The sequence below is a fragment of the Tympanuchus pallidicinctus genome, unplaced genomic scaffold (genome assembly GCF_026119805.1).
Source record: "Tympanuchus pallidicinctus isolate F22 unplaced genomic scaffold, pur_lepc_1.0 scaffold8, whole genome shotgun sequence".
In the NCBI taxonomy this organism is placed as follows: Eukaryota; Metazoa; Chordata; class Aves; order Galliformes; family Phasianidae; genus Tympanuchus; species Tympanuchus pallidicinctus.
In genome coordinates, this window is record NW_026294802.1 from 9,009,560 (window position 1) to 9,026,068 (window position 16,509).

The 16,509-nt window shown below is 35.2% G+C and overlaps 1 protein-coding gene across 5 annotated transcripts in view; it reads right to left on the minus strand.

Moving 5' to 3' along the window:
* Positions 1–16,509, minus strand: part of GNPTAB (N-acetylglucosamine-1-phosphate transferase subunits alpha and beta) — a 39,654-nt gene that overhangs the window by 4,452 nt on the left and 18,693 nt on the right. For 4 of the 5 annotated variants that reach the window (XM_052669297.1, XM_052669296.1, XM_052669298.1 and 1 more), the window contains exons 8-18: positions 14,873–15,034; positions 12,888–13,067; positions 11,696–11,866; positions 10,228–10,351; positions 8,587–8,790; positions 6,406–7,511; positions 5,188–5,387; positions 4,722–4,941; positions 3,583–3,696; positions 1,789–1,874; positions 732–830 (exon numbers count right to left, since the gene is read on the minus strand). In XM_052669297.1, the coding sequence (XP_052525257.1) occupies positions 732–830; positions 1,789–1,874; positions 3,583–3,696; positions 4,722–4,941; positions 5,188–5,387; positions 6,406–7,511; positions 8,587–8,790; positions 10,228–10,351; positions 11,696–11,866; positions 12,888–13,067; positions 14,873–15,034 (2,666 nt within the window). Of the gene's footprint in view, positions 1–731; positions 831–1,788; positions 1,875–1,903; positions 2,155–3,582; positions 3,697–4,721; positions 4,942–5,187; positions 5,388–6,405; positions 7,512–8,586; positions 8,791–10,227; positions 10,352–11,695; positions 11,867–12,887; positions 13,068–14,872; positions 15,035–16,509 lie in introns of those variants that run through there. The other variant, XM_052669300.1, reaches the window with a different exon arrangement.

The window sequence follows — 16,509 nt, forward strand, 5'->3', positions numbered from 1 at the left end:
AGGCTTGCTATGTGAAGCTGGATGTAAGGAAAACTCTAGAGCACATTGATTTGCCTACTGAGGACATTACTGCTTTTCCTCAGACTGTAATGAATACAGCATAATTGGTAATCCTGCTCTAGACAATTTCATGCAATGAACTGAGTTGCCACATCTGAGAAAAGCAAAATATGCCTTCCCTTTTGAAGCTTAGCTGGCTATGGTGATCCTATGCAGAGTATCTGGTTATGGCAATCAGATGTCTACTGTATCTGAGGATTTACCCCAGACTATCCCAGGCAGGCTCCCTCAGGCTGGCAGTTCATTAGACCCAGGAATGCAGAAGTTGCACTGTGAAAATCAGCTCACAGATTTGAGCATCTAAATGCTTTATCACTACGTTGTAGAGAAACAAAGGACTAACTTCCTGCTATGGATCACTTCTCACTAAATATTAAAAAAATGTTTAAGACCTCTTGCTATGTTGTAACAGAGCATGAAAGCACAGTAGTTATACAAAACAGATTTTACAATAAAAAAAACTTCTTTTTTTAATATTGCTACGTAAAACAGATCAAAATATTTTTTCCCGTAACAAAAATTTTCTGCAATATGAATTGTGTAAACTCCAGAATGGCAAAAACAAAAGCCTCAAAAATAGTTGAAGTATTTCTATATGTTCAATGTTTTAGATATATAATAACAGAAATTAAATAGATGACCCGTAGTGTACAAATTACAAAACAGGATACCTGGGATTTTTTCGTATGTCATCCAGCTGACCAACTACATGAGACACGTTTGTGCGAATCATTTTGAAGGCAATTTCCTCTTCTCCCATGATTTCAAACCTTATTAAAATATTTATGCATTATTTAAAACAGCTTGAAGTCAGATTCAATAAATACTAATAGTCTTACAACTTACTTCTAATCAAACTGTCCAATCTTCATTAGAATGTGACATTTGATTTCCTTCCGCTCTCTTACAGAGCACACAACACAGCTTGAGGTACTATAAATGATCAGATAACAATGCCCAAATGCTGCCCTAAGTGACACCTGTAACCTTCTTAATTCTACAGATTTACTTGACATTGTCACTGCTCCTGGGGCAAATGCATGCTTCAGAAGAGCCCCAGCACTCTTCCCATCCAACCTGTTGGTAAGGCATTGGACAAGAGAGGTCTACAAGCTCTATGCCAGCAAACTGGTTTTCAGGTTTCAAAGAGCAAAGATCATACACAATCTAGATTTTAGGCAGGTCTGCTCATGTACAATTATTCAAACAAACCTAAGTCATGGTTTGGTCAGCTTTTTCCAAAAGGGGATGGAAATTAGGGCTTTTTGTTTTGTTTTACTTCTTGCAGGAAAAGTACAAAGCAGTTACAGATATTTATGTATTTTTAAAGCTTTAATAGAAAATCAAGCAGATTTACAGCATAGAATTTCAAAGCACAGGAAAATCTCTTTCTGCCTTTCTCTGCTGTTCTAATTGCCATCACTGATCGTATATTATCAATTTATGTAGCTGTCTTGGAATGCTCCAGCTTCTTACTAGAGTACTGCAAGCTGGGGTCTGGGCCAACATGTACAGTGGAAATCTTTAGTCTACTAAATAAACTATGGAAAAACAAACACATCATTCCGCAAGATAAATAATTATAAGCAGTTATCACTATATTTCTTCAGTTCCACTTTAGTGTTAGCTCACTTTATTTTAATACAGAATGTTTGGACTTTATGTATTTATACCTCTTTTTATTACTCTACAAAAGCTAGTATTGATTTTCACAGAGCCATAACATACCTATATTTGTTTTTGTCCTTGTATGCCTTACGAATTCTGTCAGTCACAGGTTTGCAATTAGTCACTAGGTTTTTAGTCACCGGAGGCTGGAAGAAAATATGGCTTAGTTTATAGGTTACTGAAGTATTTATGAAGCCTGTTATAAGGGAATGCATTCTAGAAAGTTACATTATAGCTGTGAAGAACTATTTATTCTTTATTCTCCTGGAACAAAGAAATAATACTGTTTCTCGATCACCTGTTGAGAAAAATCATACTGGTACACTGTCTAGATTTCATCCTCAGAACAATATTCAGAAATTGTAGCTCATTTCACAGCTCCTTCTAAAATTCCTCCAGTGGAAACCACAATAGTGGCCAGGCACTCTGCAGAACAGATGATACACATTAACTGTATTTCCATCACAACAATTCTATCTACTTTTATCGTCAAACTACTCTGGGAAATAAAAATCCCTGTTCTAAGAGGACATTTCTAAGGTAATAAAACACTCCTAGAAATTTATCTGTTGCAGACAACAGAAGAAAAAAAAAAAAATTAAAAAAAAAAAAAGACTTCTGTGCTAAACACTTAACACATTTTTGTGACTATTTTAACATTTAAAATTTGTATATCAGGCATTAGTGCTTACATATTACATACAGTAATATTTTACTTACTCTCCAAGATTTTAATAATTTGTCATTGGAGACTTATTTTTAATCCTGTCTGAAAACAAACTCATGGCAGCCTCTTTAAAAGTTTATTTTCACAAAATTTTGCAAACTTAATTAGAAGTCAAAGAGGCAAGTAAAGAGGCAAAACAAAGAAAGGTAACATCCTCATATTATGCAGAATTCTCAAATCCACACTTTAATTTCATGAAACCGAGCTGGCACAATGATTTTATACAGTTTTGCTGGACTTCATACTTAGAGAAAAAATATTTTTAAAACCTTGTAACATGATATGATCAAGAAATCAAGACAGGATAGGTGTTCAGTGTCATAAAAAACAAGGCCAATCAATAGTCAACGCTCCATATACATTTACCTACACAAACACTTTAGAACCCTGTGCTTCTGGTTTGCATGTGTTGGGGGATATCCAATGGTTGCTCTTGACCTATACTCAAAATTATTTTAGCTTTGATACAGTGCTGGTTTTAAAGTATAAAGCATGATGAACTTAGCAAAGCTCATGCACACATGTTTTTCAAAAGCATGGACTGAGGCAGGAATTAAATCATCACTTGAAAAAAAATGTAGATATAAGTGCCAGATCTAAATACTATAAATTCCTCAATTCCCATAAATTTCAATGAGAATTTAACAACCAAAATAGAAATTCAGTATATAAATCCTTAATGAATTTCTTGTCCAAAGCCTTCAATCTTTAAAGGTTAAAAGGTGTTACTTAGAAGCCTCTGAATTAGGAAGGATGGCTCTGAAGATTTTCAAGTGATTTTTAAGTCTGTTTGAATGACGTCCTATGTGCTATTTATCAGAAAGTTCTAATCAGGAAAGTGTTATACATACTGTCTTTTTGGTTCACAATGCTGAATTTTCTTAACAAGGATGACTTTTTAAATCCCATATATCATAAAATTTTAAAGCTCAGCTTTTCTGATTTTGAAGGAAATTTTAACAGTTTTAAAAGTAGCTTGTAGAACTTTCATATTTAAATATTTAATATACACATTATTAGAAATTTTTGTGAATAATTTCCTTTTAGAAATCACACCAACATTTCAAGCACAGTAACTACTTGCTTAGGAAAGAAATCAAACACCTTTTAGGACCAACATCTCTTACCAGATTGGGATCATAATATGCTTCCTGAGTTGGTGGAATGACATGGATCTGAGTGATGTTAGCAGGAAGAGATTTCGAACAATTTATTAGCATTTGTTCCAGACCTGTCAAATCCTATCAGAAATGGAAGAGGAAAAAAAAAAAAAAAAGATAATATTGCTTTCTCATTGTGATAGTCCTGAAGTCAAGGATGCACATATTTAATGTTATATACATAAAATGTTTCCAAACTACTATGGGGAAAAAAAAAAGAAAAAAAAACACATTAGCAGACCCCAGTACATTAACTACTAAAGTTAATGGGACTTCCCATATGTTTCAGTGAAGCAAATGATGCTTGGTTGAATTGAGATCACAACACACCTTTAGAGATAATATAAAGGAGAATAGAGAATTCCCAATACAGGGGTGGCATATTAAATCACAGATCAAGCAACCAAAAAAAATAAACTGAAAGGAAGATTTTCTGATTAAAGTACTGGCCAGGAACACATTAAAGCAGAGATGCATTACAGCTATGTATGTCATTTCAAGAACATTATTGATATGTGCCCCGATCCCTCTCAGTAAAGCAGAAGGAGTACACAATTCTCTATCAACTGAATCTAAGAGCACAAGACACAAGAAAACTATGTCTCTTTTCTTACCAGTTTCCCAGAAAAACAGAAATGTGAATCATTTATATGGTCATAGTATTTACCAGTAACACCATTTCTTTGCTGCCCTTTTCCTCGCATCTTTCTTTAGGGTACAAGTTTTACAGTCAAGAATGTGGTTGGTTTTTGTTTTGTTTTATAAATTATGTGCAAGCCCAAGAGTAAGCACAACAGAATCCCACACTTCATGCTGCATTTTAGCAGTGAACATTTTTTCCTCACAAATTCATACTACACACTTCCTTGTTCTCAGGATACCAGTCACCAATTTTTCCAATGTTGCTAGAACTCAACTTAATTGTTGAGTCCATAGAAGAATGGTCCGTAAAGAAATAGAAAGTAACTCTGCATTCTCCAGCTAAAATTTAAGAATTGCCAGATGTTACCAATGTTAAAGAAAAGTAAAGATTTTATTCATTTTATTGTAACAGTTTTGGATTTCAGAAATTAAATTACTCGAATAGTTATTACTGAGGAAAATACCTGCAAACTTAATGGTAGTTCATGGATTCTTGTGGCCAGTGTGCGAATCTCTCGGTCAGACAAAATCCCTGACTGGTCTGTATCAACCTCATCGAAGATCTGAGAAACATTCAGTGGCTGAACTGCACTCATAAGATAGTAGAAATATGAAAAAGCAAACTGCATATCTTCTGAGTGCCGCACTTTGTGAAATGATGTCTTGTCAAACTCCTCAGGAAACCTACATAAAAGGATAAGTTAATACACTGGTTTCTGGTAAAACATTGCTCATCTGTAAACAAATTTTCATCTAAATTTTTAAAAAGTTCTCAAAAGTCTCCTTAGCTAAACACAACCAGCATGTTTCCCTTTCCAAAATATGATTTTTACGAATAGCTACTAATACATTAGAAGTAATTATAACAAAGCATTAACAGAAATACAGAATTATCTAGTTACGTGTATCTCCAACGAAAGACATACTCACATGTCCTGCAGCTCTTGCATAACAGTGCGGTCAATCATGTGAGGCATATGAGCAGGGACTTTCCGAGATGTAAATCCAAATTTACTGTTTAAAAGCTTATTTACATATCGAAGGGAATCAGCAAATGTATCTTTCAGCTGCCTTCCAAGATGTCTACCATCAGTAAAGTATGACATTTCTTTGAGTAATGACTCTTCCTCCTAAACAGCAAGATAAGCATACGTTAATGTTATATTATCAACAATGCTCAAAAGCATAAAACACATAGGAAAGTTGACATTTCAGGCAGGTGCTGGTTCTTTTTTAAGAGGTGAAAATGGAAAGAGAAGCTTTGAATATGTTTCTTCGTGTTCTTCTGATTTCTCTTTAAAAATAAAAGAAATAGAAGATAACTTCTTACTTAAAACTGCTATGCTCTGAGGAGAAGTGATTAATAGTTAATAGTGGATATTACTCATTTTTCTTCTGACATCTCTTCTGATATACACACTTCAGTCACTTTTTGCTATATTTGTAATACTGCCCTTTTATTTATTTATTTTTTTTCACATGTAGTAGTTGAGATCTTACAAATATAGAGATTTCTCATGCAAAATCCAATCCTAGAAGAACAGAAAGAGGTAGGCTTTTAGAAACATACCACCTTTGCTGTCTGGAGTAGTGCAAAGCAGTTGCTGCAAAACACAGTCTCTATCTTCTCTTCTAGAGGTTTTCAAAACTGCCAAAATGCTTTGGGTGGAAGTTTGGTAGACTTTCATTTTAACATTTAGAACACATTTGTATTTGAATACTTTTATGGATTGGATCCACTTTGGTATAAGCGTAACCCCAAAAAACTAATGTTTCTTTAGAGTACTATAGCATCCAAATAATATCACTGCATCAACATGCACTGAAAAAGAAGTGAATCTGACTTTAAAAATAAATAAATAAATACACAAGAAAACCCACAGTAGAAACAGAACAGAAATGGCTATTTGACTTTTACCACCTAGCTGAGAGAGGTCCAAATTATAAACAAATTAGCTTTTACAGGAAAACTCGAAGAGCTTTCAAAAAAATCTTGATAGGTGCATCAAAAGCAAGTCACATTCTAAATTTACAAATCATATTAATAATATGCAGAAAGATGCAACTATTCTAATAAGCAGTTTTAACTAGTCTAATAAGCAGGTTTAACCTACTGCCTTAACTAAGACAACAGTATGAGATACTCACATCAAGAAGGTCCTGGAAATACTTCTTTTTCTCCCATGGCAAAAAGCCTTGGTAACTTCCTGCATAAGACTGCAATTTTCTTCCCACTAACTCCTTTCTTATATTTGTATCCAACTGTACATGCCCTTTCTTTCCTTCCATTCCCTCTGCATCTTCTCCAGCTTCTACATTTGCAGTATTTTTTGATTTCTGGGTTCCCCTTAATATAAGCGCATTCAATACTTTATCTTTTGGTTCATTTTCATTTCCTATGCTCTGGGCTGGATGTGCGGATTTAGGCTTTATCCTAGAAATTGGTTTATTTGTGTTCACTGTCACACCAGTCTCCTTTGTTCCTGTAAGCCTTGGTAGAAATTCATCATTTGCTTTTGTTTTTTCTATTTTGCCATTGTTTACATCTTCATGAGGCTTCTGCCAGCTGGTTACATTCTTCTGATCTTGTAGACTATAATGCACTCCATTCTCTTCCAGACCTGCAATCTTCCTTACTGTAGTTAAGAACTGAAAAGGTCTCAGGAGAGCAGCCTTGGATAGGTTAAACCCCTTCTGAGTGATATCACCGTTTGCTAGTTTTAAGTCTAGGTTCTGCAGTGCTAGTTGAACACTTTCAGGAAGGAGAGATGGATTCACTGAAGGTATTATCACCTCTTCATGGAGACTCTCTCCTGTGCCATTTCGATGTCTCTTGACTCTTGGAAAGCGTTTTTCTTCAGGAATATCTTCAAATATCATCTCAGCTTCTGGTATTGTTGTTGTTTTAAAATCAGAGTTGGATTTTTGCATTGAAGTTGTATTCAGTTTTGGTTCCTCTCTAGTATCAACTTCAACAGCTACGTGCATTTTAAACTCGTCATCATTTTTATTTAGAAACGTAAGATTAAAATAGATCACAGTTGTATTCATGCCACTGTGCATTATGAGGTGGATAGTCTTCCATTTGTTTGCAACTGAAGCATGTCGGATAATTGGATTATCACTATATGAACCCTCAATTGCTTTCTTGGCTATTTCACTGAAGCTGAAATAGGGCAGACATTCACCTTTTGGAACAACATAGTAGGTTTGATTTAGCTGAAGTGTCACCTTGTACATTTCTTCAAAGTGATCTGGAAAAAAATAAATCTGTCAATTTCTAGTGAGATTTTTCTTCCACCAATCTTTTCTAGGTGCAATATATCCAGCAGCGAGACCACTTTGTGAAAGAACACTTACTGTGGCTTCTGATTTCTTACTAGCATTTAATGATGGTTTACTAGAACAGAATTATAAACCTGGCATTCATTCTAGTGGCAATTATAAAAAGAACTGTAATTCTAGAAAACACTCCTTCTACATAAATAGCTTAGCTGGCTCATTACTACATCTCACTAAAAATTAAGTATCAGTTGTAAGTAACATGCTCATATTACATTTTTGTCATATTTTGTCACTCGCATTACAAAAGTTGTTCACTACTACATTGCATCTTGATTTGGAATTTCCAAAATCAGACACGTTGAGATGAAATTTTCCTTGCCACGGAGAAAACATAGCAATCTCATGCATTCATTACTGACGCCCCCCCCTTCTTCGCGGCATAGCTCATGGCTTAAACACAGTAAGATTCAAAAGCCCATCCTAAATCCAGTTGCTTATGCATTTGAACATCACAATTATAAGATGAAAGCCTCTGTAGCCAGCAGCACACAAGGAAAAGACACGTGCAGAAAACTCACTCCCCAGCAGAACCCACAGGTGACTGAAAGTAGCCTCTGGCAAGAGAGCAGAGTCAGGCTTAACTCTCACCTTCAGCATCACAGAGGTCCTTTAATTTCCTTTTTTAACCATTATGAGATCATCAAATCAGCAGTTCTCATTTGAGTAAAGACAGTTTGCATAGCTGAAATATAATTTCTGCACTTTAAGTGTAAGCCTCTTGGGTAATGACTTTGATGCACGTTGTTTCATAAGACATCAAGCACCTCACCTTATCAATGCTTGGTAAATACAGATTAACAAAAATAGCATGCAAAAATGAATTCAAATTTAGATTAGTGAATACAGGAAGTGCCTGATTATTTCTTTCAGCTGCTGGCAGCTCTTTTTCTTGACACTGCTGGGCTCTTAGAACTATTGGAGAACAAGGAACCAAAAAACCTAATGCAATTCAAGAGAAGATTTACAGCTATGTATTTTACATACCTTGCCCACAGTCACCAGCATCAAATCCACAGGAGAGGACATTGCAGGCCTGATCACAGAATTTATCTGCTAGCCAGGAATTAGCACAACCTTGGTTACAGTATGAAACACCACTTATTCCTGCACCAAACTGCCATGGTGGTCCATTCCCTATACCTCCTACTGCACCACCACCAGCAACATAGCGACTACCTCCACTGTTACCTAAAAAGAAAAATTACAAAGATCAATCATTTGAAATTCTTCCTTCTGAGGAAAGGACATTTTAGTATACAGTGTTAAAGCTGGATTGAAAAGTCAGCAGAATCTTATTTATCAACAGAAAAATTGAAACCCAATTAAATACTCTGTGTACAATTGTACAATCTTTATTTTATATAATTTTATATAGATATAAATCTCACTGTAGACTTTTGCAAACCAACTTAAAACTGCAACAAAAACAGCAGTGTATTTTATATTCACTTCAAAAACGTAGGCAGAAAACTGATTTACTTCTGCTTGCATTATTGACTCTGCAGTTCCCTACAGTACTGCATCACTTCCTCAGTGCAGAAGCCTCACTTCATTTTCATAACCTACAGCCTGGAAAAATTGAATTTAGGTGCAGCTTCACAATGAACTTAGACTGCTCTGACTGCTTTCATGTCAAATGATTCACTTTTCCTGCACGTCACAATCATCATGGCTTTTCTGGGAGGAAAAGAGAGAGGGGATCATCCTCTAGCTTCATAAAGGATGAAAATAAATATCTATTTAAAGTGTTCAATAGAAAAGGAAGTAAAAATGAACCTTGTAATCAAAGTTACCCCATTGTGTTCACTTCCAGATAGTGTTAAGGATTTTCAAGGCATGGAAACTGATCCAAAAATGGAAAAGCAGTGGAACACAGATCAGAATCAGAAAAGTGATGATATCTACTTAGACTATATTTGACTGTGGCTTTAAAAACATAAAGTAAAATTTAGGAGAGGAGCGTGTACAGACAGCCTCCTCCATGAAGGGAAAGTGGGTCAGAACTTTGAAAATTAAACTGCATCATAAAACTCTTGTGCAAAAAGACTTACCAGCAAATACTCTGGTCAGACCTTTAAATGCAAAGTCAACTTAAAATTTCACCTTAATATGAAGCAAGCAATATTAAAAAAATAGGAAAGCGAAAGGAGACAGTACAACCTGTACTACTGTGCAAAACACTGTCATCATATTCACAGAACTTCAATTTACAATATACAATACTAAATGTTTCAGATAGTGATATTCTGTTCATGGTTCTTAATTAATCGACCAATCTCTCTTTTCTTACTTGTTTTCTTCTCTGAACAACAGACAATTTTGTTAAGGAATGAAACCAGGACTGAAATTCCCTTGAAAGTGCAAAATTATTTGGACTCTGAGGTTCAAAAATTTTCCTGTCACATAGTCAACTTTGATAGCTAAAAGAAAAAAAGGTTTCTTTTGTGTACCTTTTAGTATACGTGAATTTATTTATCTTTAATATTTAGGATGACTATTTTTCCCCTGTTACAGAAGGTTATTTTTTGTTTGTTTGTTTAAGTTACAGGAGAATCACATATTACAGAATTTTAACAAAAAAGAAAGCGTGGGTTTTTTTGCCCTAAATTAACCCTGTCATCTTACCAATGCAGTCACCTCCATCCCAATCACAAGCCGAGTTATTACAGGCTTTATCACAGTAACCATCTTTGATCCATGAACCAGGACATCCTTCAGCACAGTTTGGCACAGGCCAAGTCAAGTAAACCTGGAACAACATTACAGTTTGAGCCAAGGTCTGTCAAATAAAAGTCAGCTGAGCTTGTTTCTTGGAATATAGACTTAAAATAATTAGTCTCTGTATACAATGTCTTCAGTGTCTGCAAAGTTAAACTTTTAAACTGCATTTGAACTTCATCAGGCGAAATAAATGTTATCCCTTTCAAACAGAAGGAGATCAAGCCTCATATTAAATGAGATCTCTTGGCTACAGAGCATGGCAGCAATGGCTGAAAATAGGAAGTAGGACATACCAGGACATCCCAAATTCACTTTTGCAAAACATCTTCAAATGAAAATTAGTATTTTTATCTTTTTAAAAAAAATCTGATAAAGGAGGAGATTTCACTCTAAAATAGCTCTGAAGTTCACTTGTTTCCACAACTAAAGATGTTTCTTTATCACTTACCAGTCATGAGATAAGAAGCACACACTGAACATCTGATTCTCTTTGATCAAATAATTCTTAGAATTACCAAGATAAAAATAAGGCATGTCAGTACGTACATTTTCAACTGAGAGGGCATTAAAAACCACATACATTTTCCTTTAGACGTTACTGTTTCAAGATTTCTGTAGCACATTTAAAACAGTACGCAAGTTTTAAAGTTTTTCTCCACGTTACTCCTGTAGATCAAGCTGATGGTTGAAAACTCTGCTGGTACCCCATAGTCTTTATGCTGAACTATAGTCCTCAGCCTGCTTTCTTTATTTAAGCCCAGTCACGATAGGTTTGTTTTTGAAAAACTAAACGACTTCATGTTCACTAAAAGCACTACCTTTCTGTACACAATTATATATAATTCTACAAAGATTTGGCAAAGAAATTGTAGTTCTCTAGAACAGAGATTGTTAATGGTAAATTTAAATATTAGACTAGTCTGAACATCATCAGATCTCAGCATTACCATGGAAGAATCTATTTGGAACAGAACATTTTCCTGTGAATTATTTTTTTTTCATGGAATGAGTTGGCAGCTTTCAAATACGAAATTGGTCTTCCGAGTGCTCACACAGAAAGTGGAAGAAAAATTACAAAGTGAAGCCAAACAGAGGACTATTATGCCATTAAAAAAAACAAAACAAACAAACAAAAAAAACAGGGAGAAAATACCAGAAGGTAATTCTGCAATCCAAGAATCCAAGCATCAACACAATACAATCACATGGCACCTTTGCCACCAATTGTCCATCTAAGAATAATGATCCATTAGAGGTATAAGATGAGAAGGGATAGTGCCTTTCTCTCTCTTTCCAAGTAGTGTTTCTTCACTTTTTGCTATATTAGCACAGAGAAGTTTCAAGTCTAAAAAATTATTTCATAAGAGCTTACCTTTTGACCTTTAGAGTGACTGTAAAAATCATCAGGCCAAACATCCTTTCCAAACATAACATCATCATTGAGATAGATAAACTTCTGAGAGAGACCGTTGATACGATGAATGTGGCTTTCAATAGCTGGTGAACTGAAGGTTGGCAAGTGACTCACATTCTGAAATATTTCCTGAAAGAACAAGAAGAGACATATAAAAGAAAAAAGTGAGAAAACATTAGCAAAAAACTAAAACTTCTCTATTTCCTTTTCCCATGTAAAACCATTTTCATGTCTGATGCTTAACAAAAACCTGCACCTCATTCAATGCAAAGACACAAACTATCTATTTCACTGGCTACTGGATCAGGCCCAGCGTACATGTATTTATACTACTTGCGCAGTACAGGAAGAACAAAATTTCAAGTTGAATCTGTTCCAACATTCAAACAGCGTTCTTCCATCTCTTTCAGATAACTTAGCAAGCAGATAGCAACAGAAGCTGAATTAGTATCTTGTTACCACTTAAGTTGCTCATGGCTCCTATGTCATATCCACAGATCAAACTTACTCTTGATTTTGTATTAAAAAACTACTAGAGTATTTTTGTTGTTTCACTTATTTGGGAAGCTTGCAGGATTCCCTTTCTCTTTTAAATAAGCCTTGCAGAATGCGTAGCTAGTTGATTTTTGGAGCCATCTTCTTCATTTCAACAACTGTTGTCCACCCTGTCAGCAAATTTATTAGGTTAGCACTAGTTCTGAGTTCATGGATACAAATTATCTTTTCTTGCCATATGTTTTTTGTTGTTTTTTAATAAACATACTTTTATAAGGAAATTAGCACACATTGGCTGAAATCTTAGTATTTGGAGAAGTTAACTCAGTGAAGGGTTGATATACCTTCAGTTACCTGCTTAACCTGAGATATCTGTATCTGAAGTACTAAAACATATTGGGGTTTAACAAAACAGTGCATGGGAAGGGGGAGAGTTGGTCACTTTGTTCCTAACAAAAGCAGCCTTCAGCTGAAAGGGGCTAATTGCATTTCAAAACAGAATCTTTACTGATGGTACTTTTGTGCTTTTTCCTTTATTGTTGTTAGGTGGGGTTTTTTTTGATTGGCTTTGTGGCTTTTTGTTGCTTTGTTTTTTCTCTCCCAGGGTTGGAGGTTTTTTGTTGCTTATCTCTGGGGGTTTGTTTTTTGTTTTTACCTGGTGGGTCACTATGGTTATCCGGGGATTATCCAGGTTAAGCCAGGAAGGAATCTGCCCATTAGTGACAATGAAAATATGTCGCACCCAAGGAGCATGTCTCTCTATTGATCGTAAGGAATACCTCAGCTCTTCGTTATCTTCAAAACGGCTGGCAGAAATATCTTCATCCTGCTTAGACTATTAAAAAAGAAGAATCTTTTAGATTTTAAACAAACCATTTAAGTTCCAATCCAGCCAGTAAACAGTAGAATCCTTTACCATACAGGTCACAAGTAATAGAGATTAAAAAAAAATAAAAATACAGTGATCAAGTACTGACATTCCTCTAGAGGATTATACTTGACTAAACTGTCAAGGTGAACAGTACATCAGTGGCTCACCACTTGGCATCATTAAGTCATCTGCTGACCACACTGCAAGATGACAGTGCCTCATGTGATCCAGCTCTTGGAGAAAGAACCTCAGTTAAAAACAAAACAACAAACAAAACCAAACAAAAACAGCAAAAAACCCCACCCTCTTGCTCTCGTGAATTATCAGTCTCAATTATTTGCTGATCTTGATCAAAAGCCAAGTTGCATTTCATACCAGTAACATCATCTTTCAGAACTGCTGTTTTAAGAGACTGGGGCCTTCCAAGCACATCACATCATAAACCGTATATAACTGTGTCACCTAATATAGAGATACTGCAAGAGTGGTGATGTAGCTGCTCTTCAATTATCTGCTGGTCTTTCATTAAAAAAAAAAAAAAAAAAAAAAAAAAAGGAGGCAATCAGCTAATTTAATCCTAATCCTAATATTCACTACAAATAGCTGAACTAAAGATTTCCATAAGTTTTTTAAAGGGAAGCATTTGAAATTAGAAATTTCTCAGGTAAATAACAAATGTTTTTTACCACATTTCTTCTCCGTTTATAAGAACTTAATGGCCTCTTCCTAAACTGAGAATTAAACTTGCCATAAAGAGTAAGTATGGAAGCATGCCCAATTAGAAAAGGACACTTGAGGAAAAAATGGTAATCGTCTAACACTGAATTTTCACTGCAAATTCTATGCACTGTAAATAAGTCTCCTTTCCAATATATATTAATACAACATATGGATTCTGCAAAACATAAATGAAAACATTTAAAACAACTACATCAGCTAAGTGCTCATTTATAAATTGATGAATAATGTAAACATGGGAAAATACGAAGTCTGAGTTCATGGACTGTACCAATAAGCAAAAGTTCCCCAAACCCAAGTTAACTGGCTACAGAAAGCCAGTTAAGCATTATTAGAAACTTTACCCATGCTACTTGACATTATTAAGGGAAAAAACAAGATTTTAGATCTCATCTTGGAAGAGCTATCCTGGTGATTTTGTTTGTTTTCCTTTTGATAAACTTAGCATTCCTGCATTTATTCCTTGTTCAAATTAGAACTCTTTTCCCTATGGACACCTGTATTTAATTTCTTTGATTTTTTACAGAAGAGAAGTGATCAGCATTTGTTCAGCAAATGTAACACTGATCACTGTGCAAAAAAAAAACAAACCCAAAACTAAACTAAACAACAAAAAAACAAACCCACCACAACAAAACCCTAAGAAGCATACTGGGAAAAAGGTAATCACGTTTGTTAATAAAACCCTGTCTCTCTCCCACACACAAGCAATCTGTTTGTCAGTTAGCATCAATTAGGCTTTTTGGGACTATACTGCCCACAACCTTATAAAAACACATGTAGAGGGCAACATTTTTAATTGAAATTTCCTTATTGTCTAATAAATGAAATGCCACTCTTCATGATGCTTCCTCCTTTTTGATTTTAGAATTTGGCAGTGTTCTTATGGCATTTAATTACAACATAATAAATACCTTACCACACCCAAATTTTTTAAAGAAATCCCATGCTCCTCATCATTAATTAGTTAATTGTAAGCACACTTTGTCTGCACACTGCAACCTTTACATTCTGTAACAGGGTTTACCTACCTGACTAATGGAGCTCAGGTCCCACAGTAAGTAAGCAGGATTAAGCGTTAATTCTTTTCCATCTATAGTCATGTTCTTCTTCGCTTGTTTGCTCAGTTCATGGAAACCCTTGGGGTTATTCAGTTGCAAAAGAGCCACACTGGCTTCTGAATAGAGCTGCAACTACAAATGGAGAAAATAATGTTTGGCATGTACCCACAGCAGCACTGTTCTTTGGCCAACTCAATCTTTCTGTTCTATTTTCTTGCTGGCATTATCAGTAAAAATGACTGGTAAACACTGTTTTTAGAGAAGTACAATTTTGAAGGAACAAAAAAAAAAAGGGGTAACAAAACAGGAAATAAAAAGCATTTTAAGATATAGAACACTTCTAAATGCAAAGCCTTCACCTTCCAAAACAAATATTGCACTTAACGCAATAATCCAGTGACAGTAAGCTGTGTCAGAAATATTTAAGTGAGTAAGTCTCCTCCATTGTCTCCTACCTCCAACAACAAAATGTGAATTTGTGAATCACCGCAACTCTCATATGGCTGAAAGAATCATACTTCGCCCCTTTTAGTCAACTATTACTTTTCTGATGAAATTAAGGCCACCAATTCATCTTCGCTGTCAGAAGCGTGAAATATTCAGAAGGGTTTAGAGATCAACATACAGTTCAGAAATCTGAGATACAAAGGGCTCCAGAACTAATCCATGCAGGTCTCTGAGTCCTTAATGTTGGTTGCCAATACGCTGTTAAGGTCATTTCTTAGTTGGAGACTGTTTGATCTGTTTGCTGTTTTTATCTCTTGCCACCAGTAATTCTGGCTATCAGATTTCATAATGCACAGGATAAGAAGGAGCTTGCAGTAGATGTCCCATCTAATAGTATTATAACTTACAAATTGCAGGGCAGTGAAACATTTCCATAAAAATATAGCATAGCCCCAATAAAACACCGTATTTACCATATGTAGGAATGTGAGAAGATGCTGTGCTCAAAGTACAGCTGCACTTTCACACTCTAAATGCTTGCATTCAACAACACTCAGATTGAGAATAAATGCAGTTAACCACTAACAATATTTATTAGATATAATGCTTAATTGTTGTACTTTCATGCAGCATCAGAGTAATAAGCACATCTATCAGATTTTCACAGTTGGATGCTATCTGCAAAAGCAATTAATAACATTTTAAACACTGAATTTTTACCTTCATAATTCCCTTACAGATATTTTTTTCTTTTATTTATTAAATTTGCCTGTTTCTGTTCATTTTAAAACACCACTTGTCCCAGAGTCAGCACCCCTTCCCTTAGCAAGACCAGCTGTCTCACTTGTGACATTTTAAAGCTGTTGATGCTTTGAGTCATATGCTATTTGAGATCTTTCAATCTGACTTATGAAGCCTGCCATTAGAAAAATCTGATAAATCTCAGACCTTCCAGGGAATCATTTGAACCTATGAGTGGAAAGGGTGGCTTCAGTAGTTCAGTGGCTGAGGTATAGTTACAGACTGCAACTAGCAACCCCTAAAATATCTGAATACTACAGATTGCCAAGCTACCATTAGTGGTCATGTGCTTTATTTAGGAATACAACAGTGTCACACAGTTCCTTAGAATCTGTTACCTATACATAAGACAAACCAGA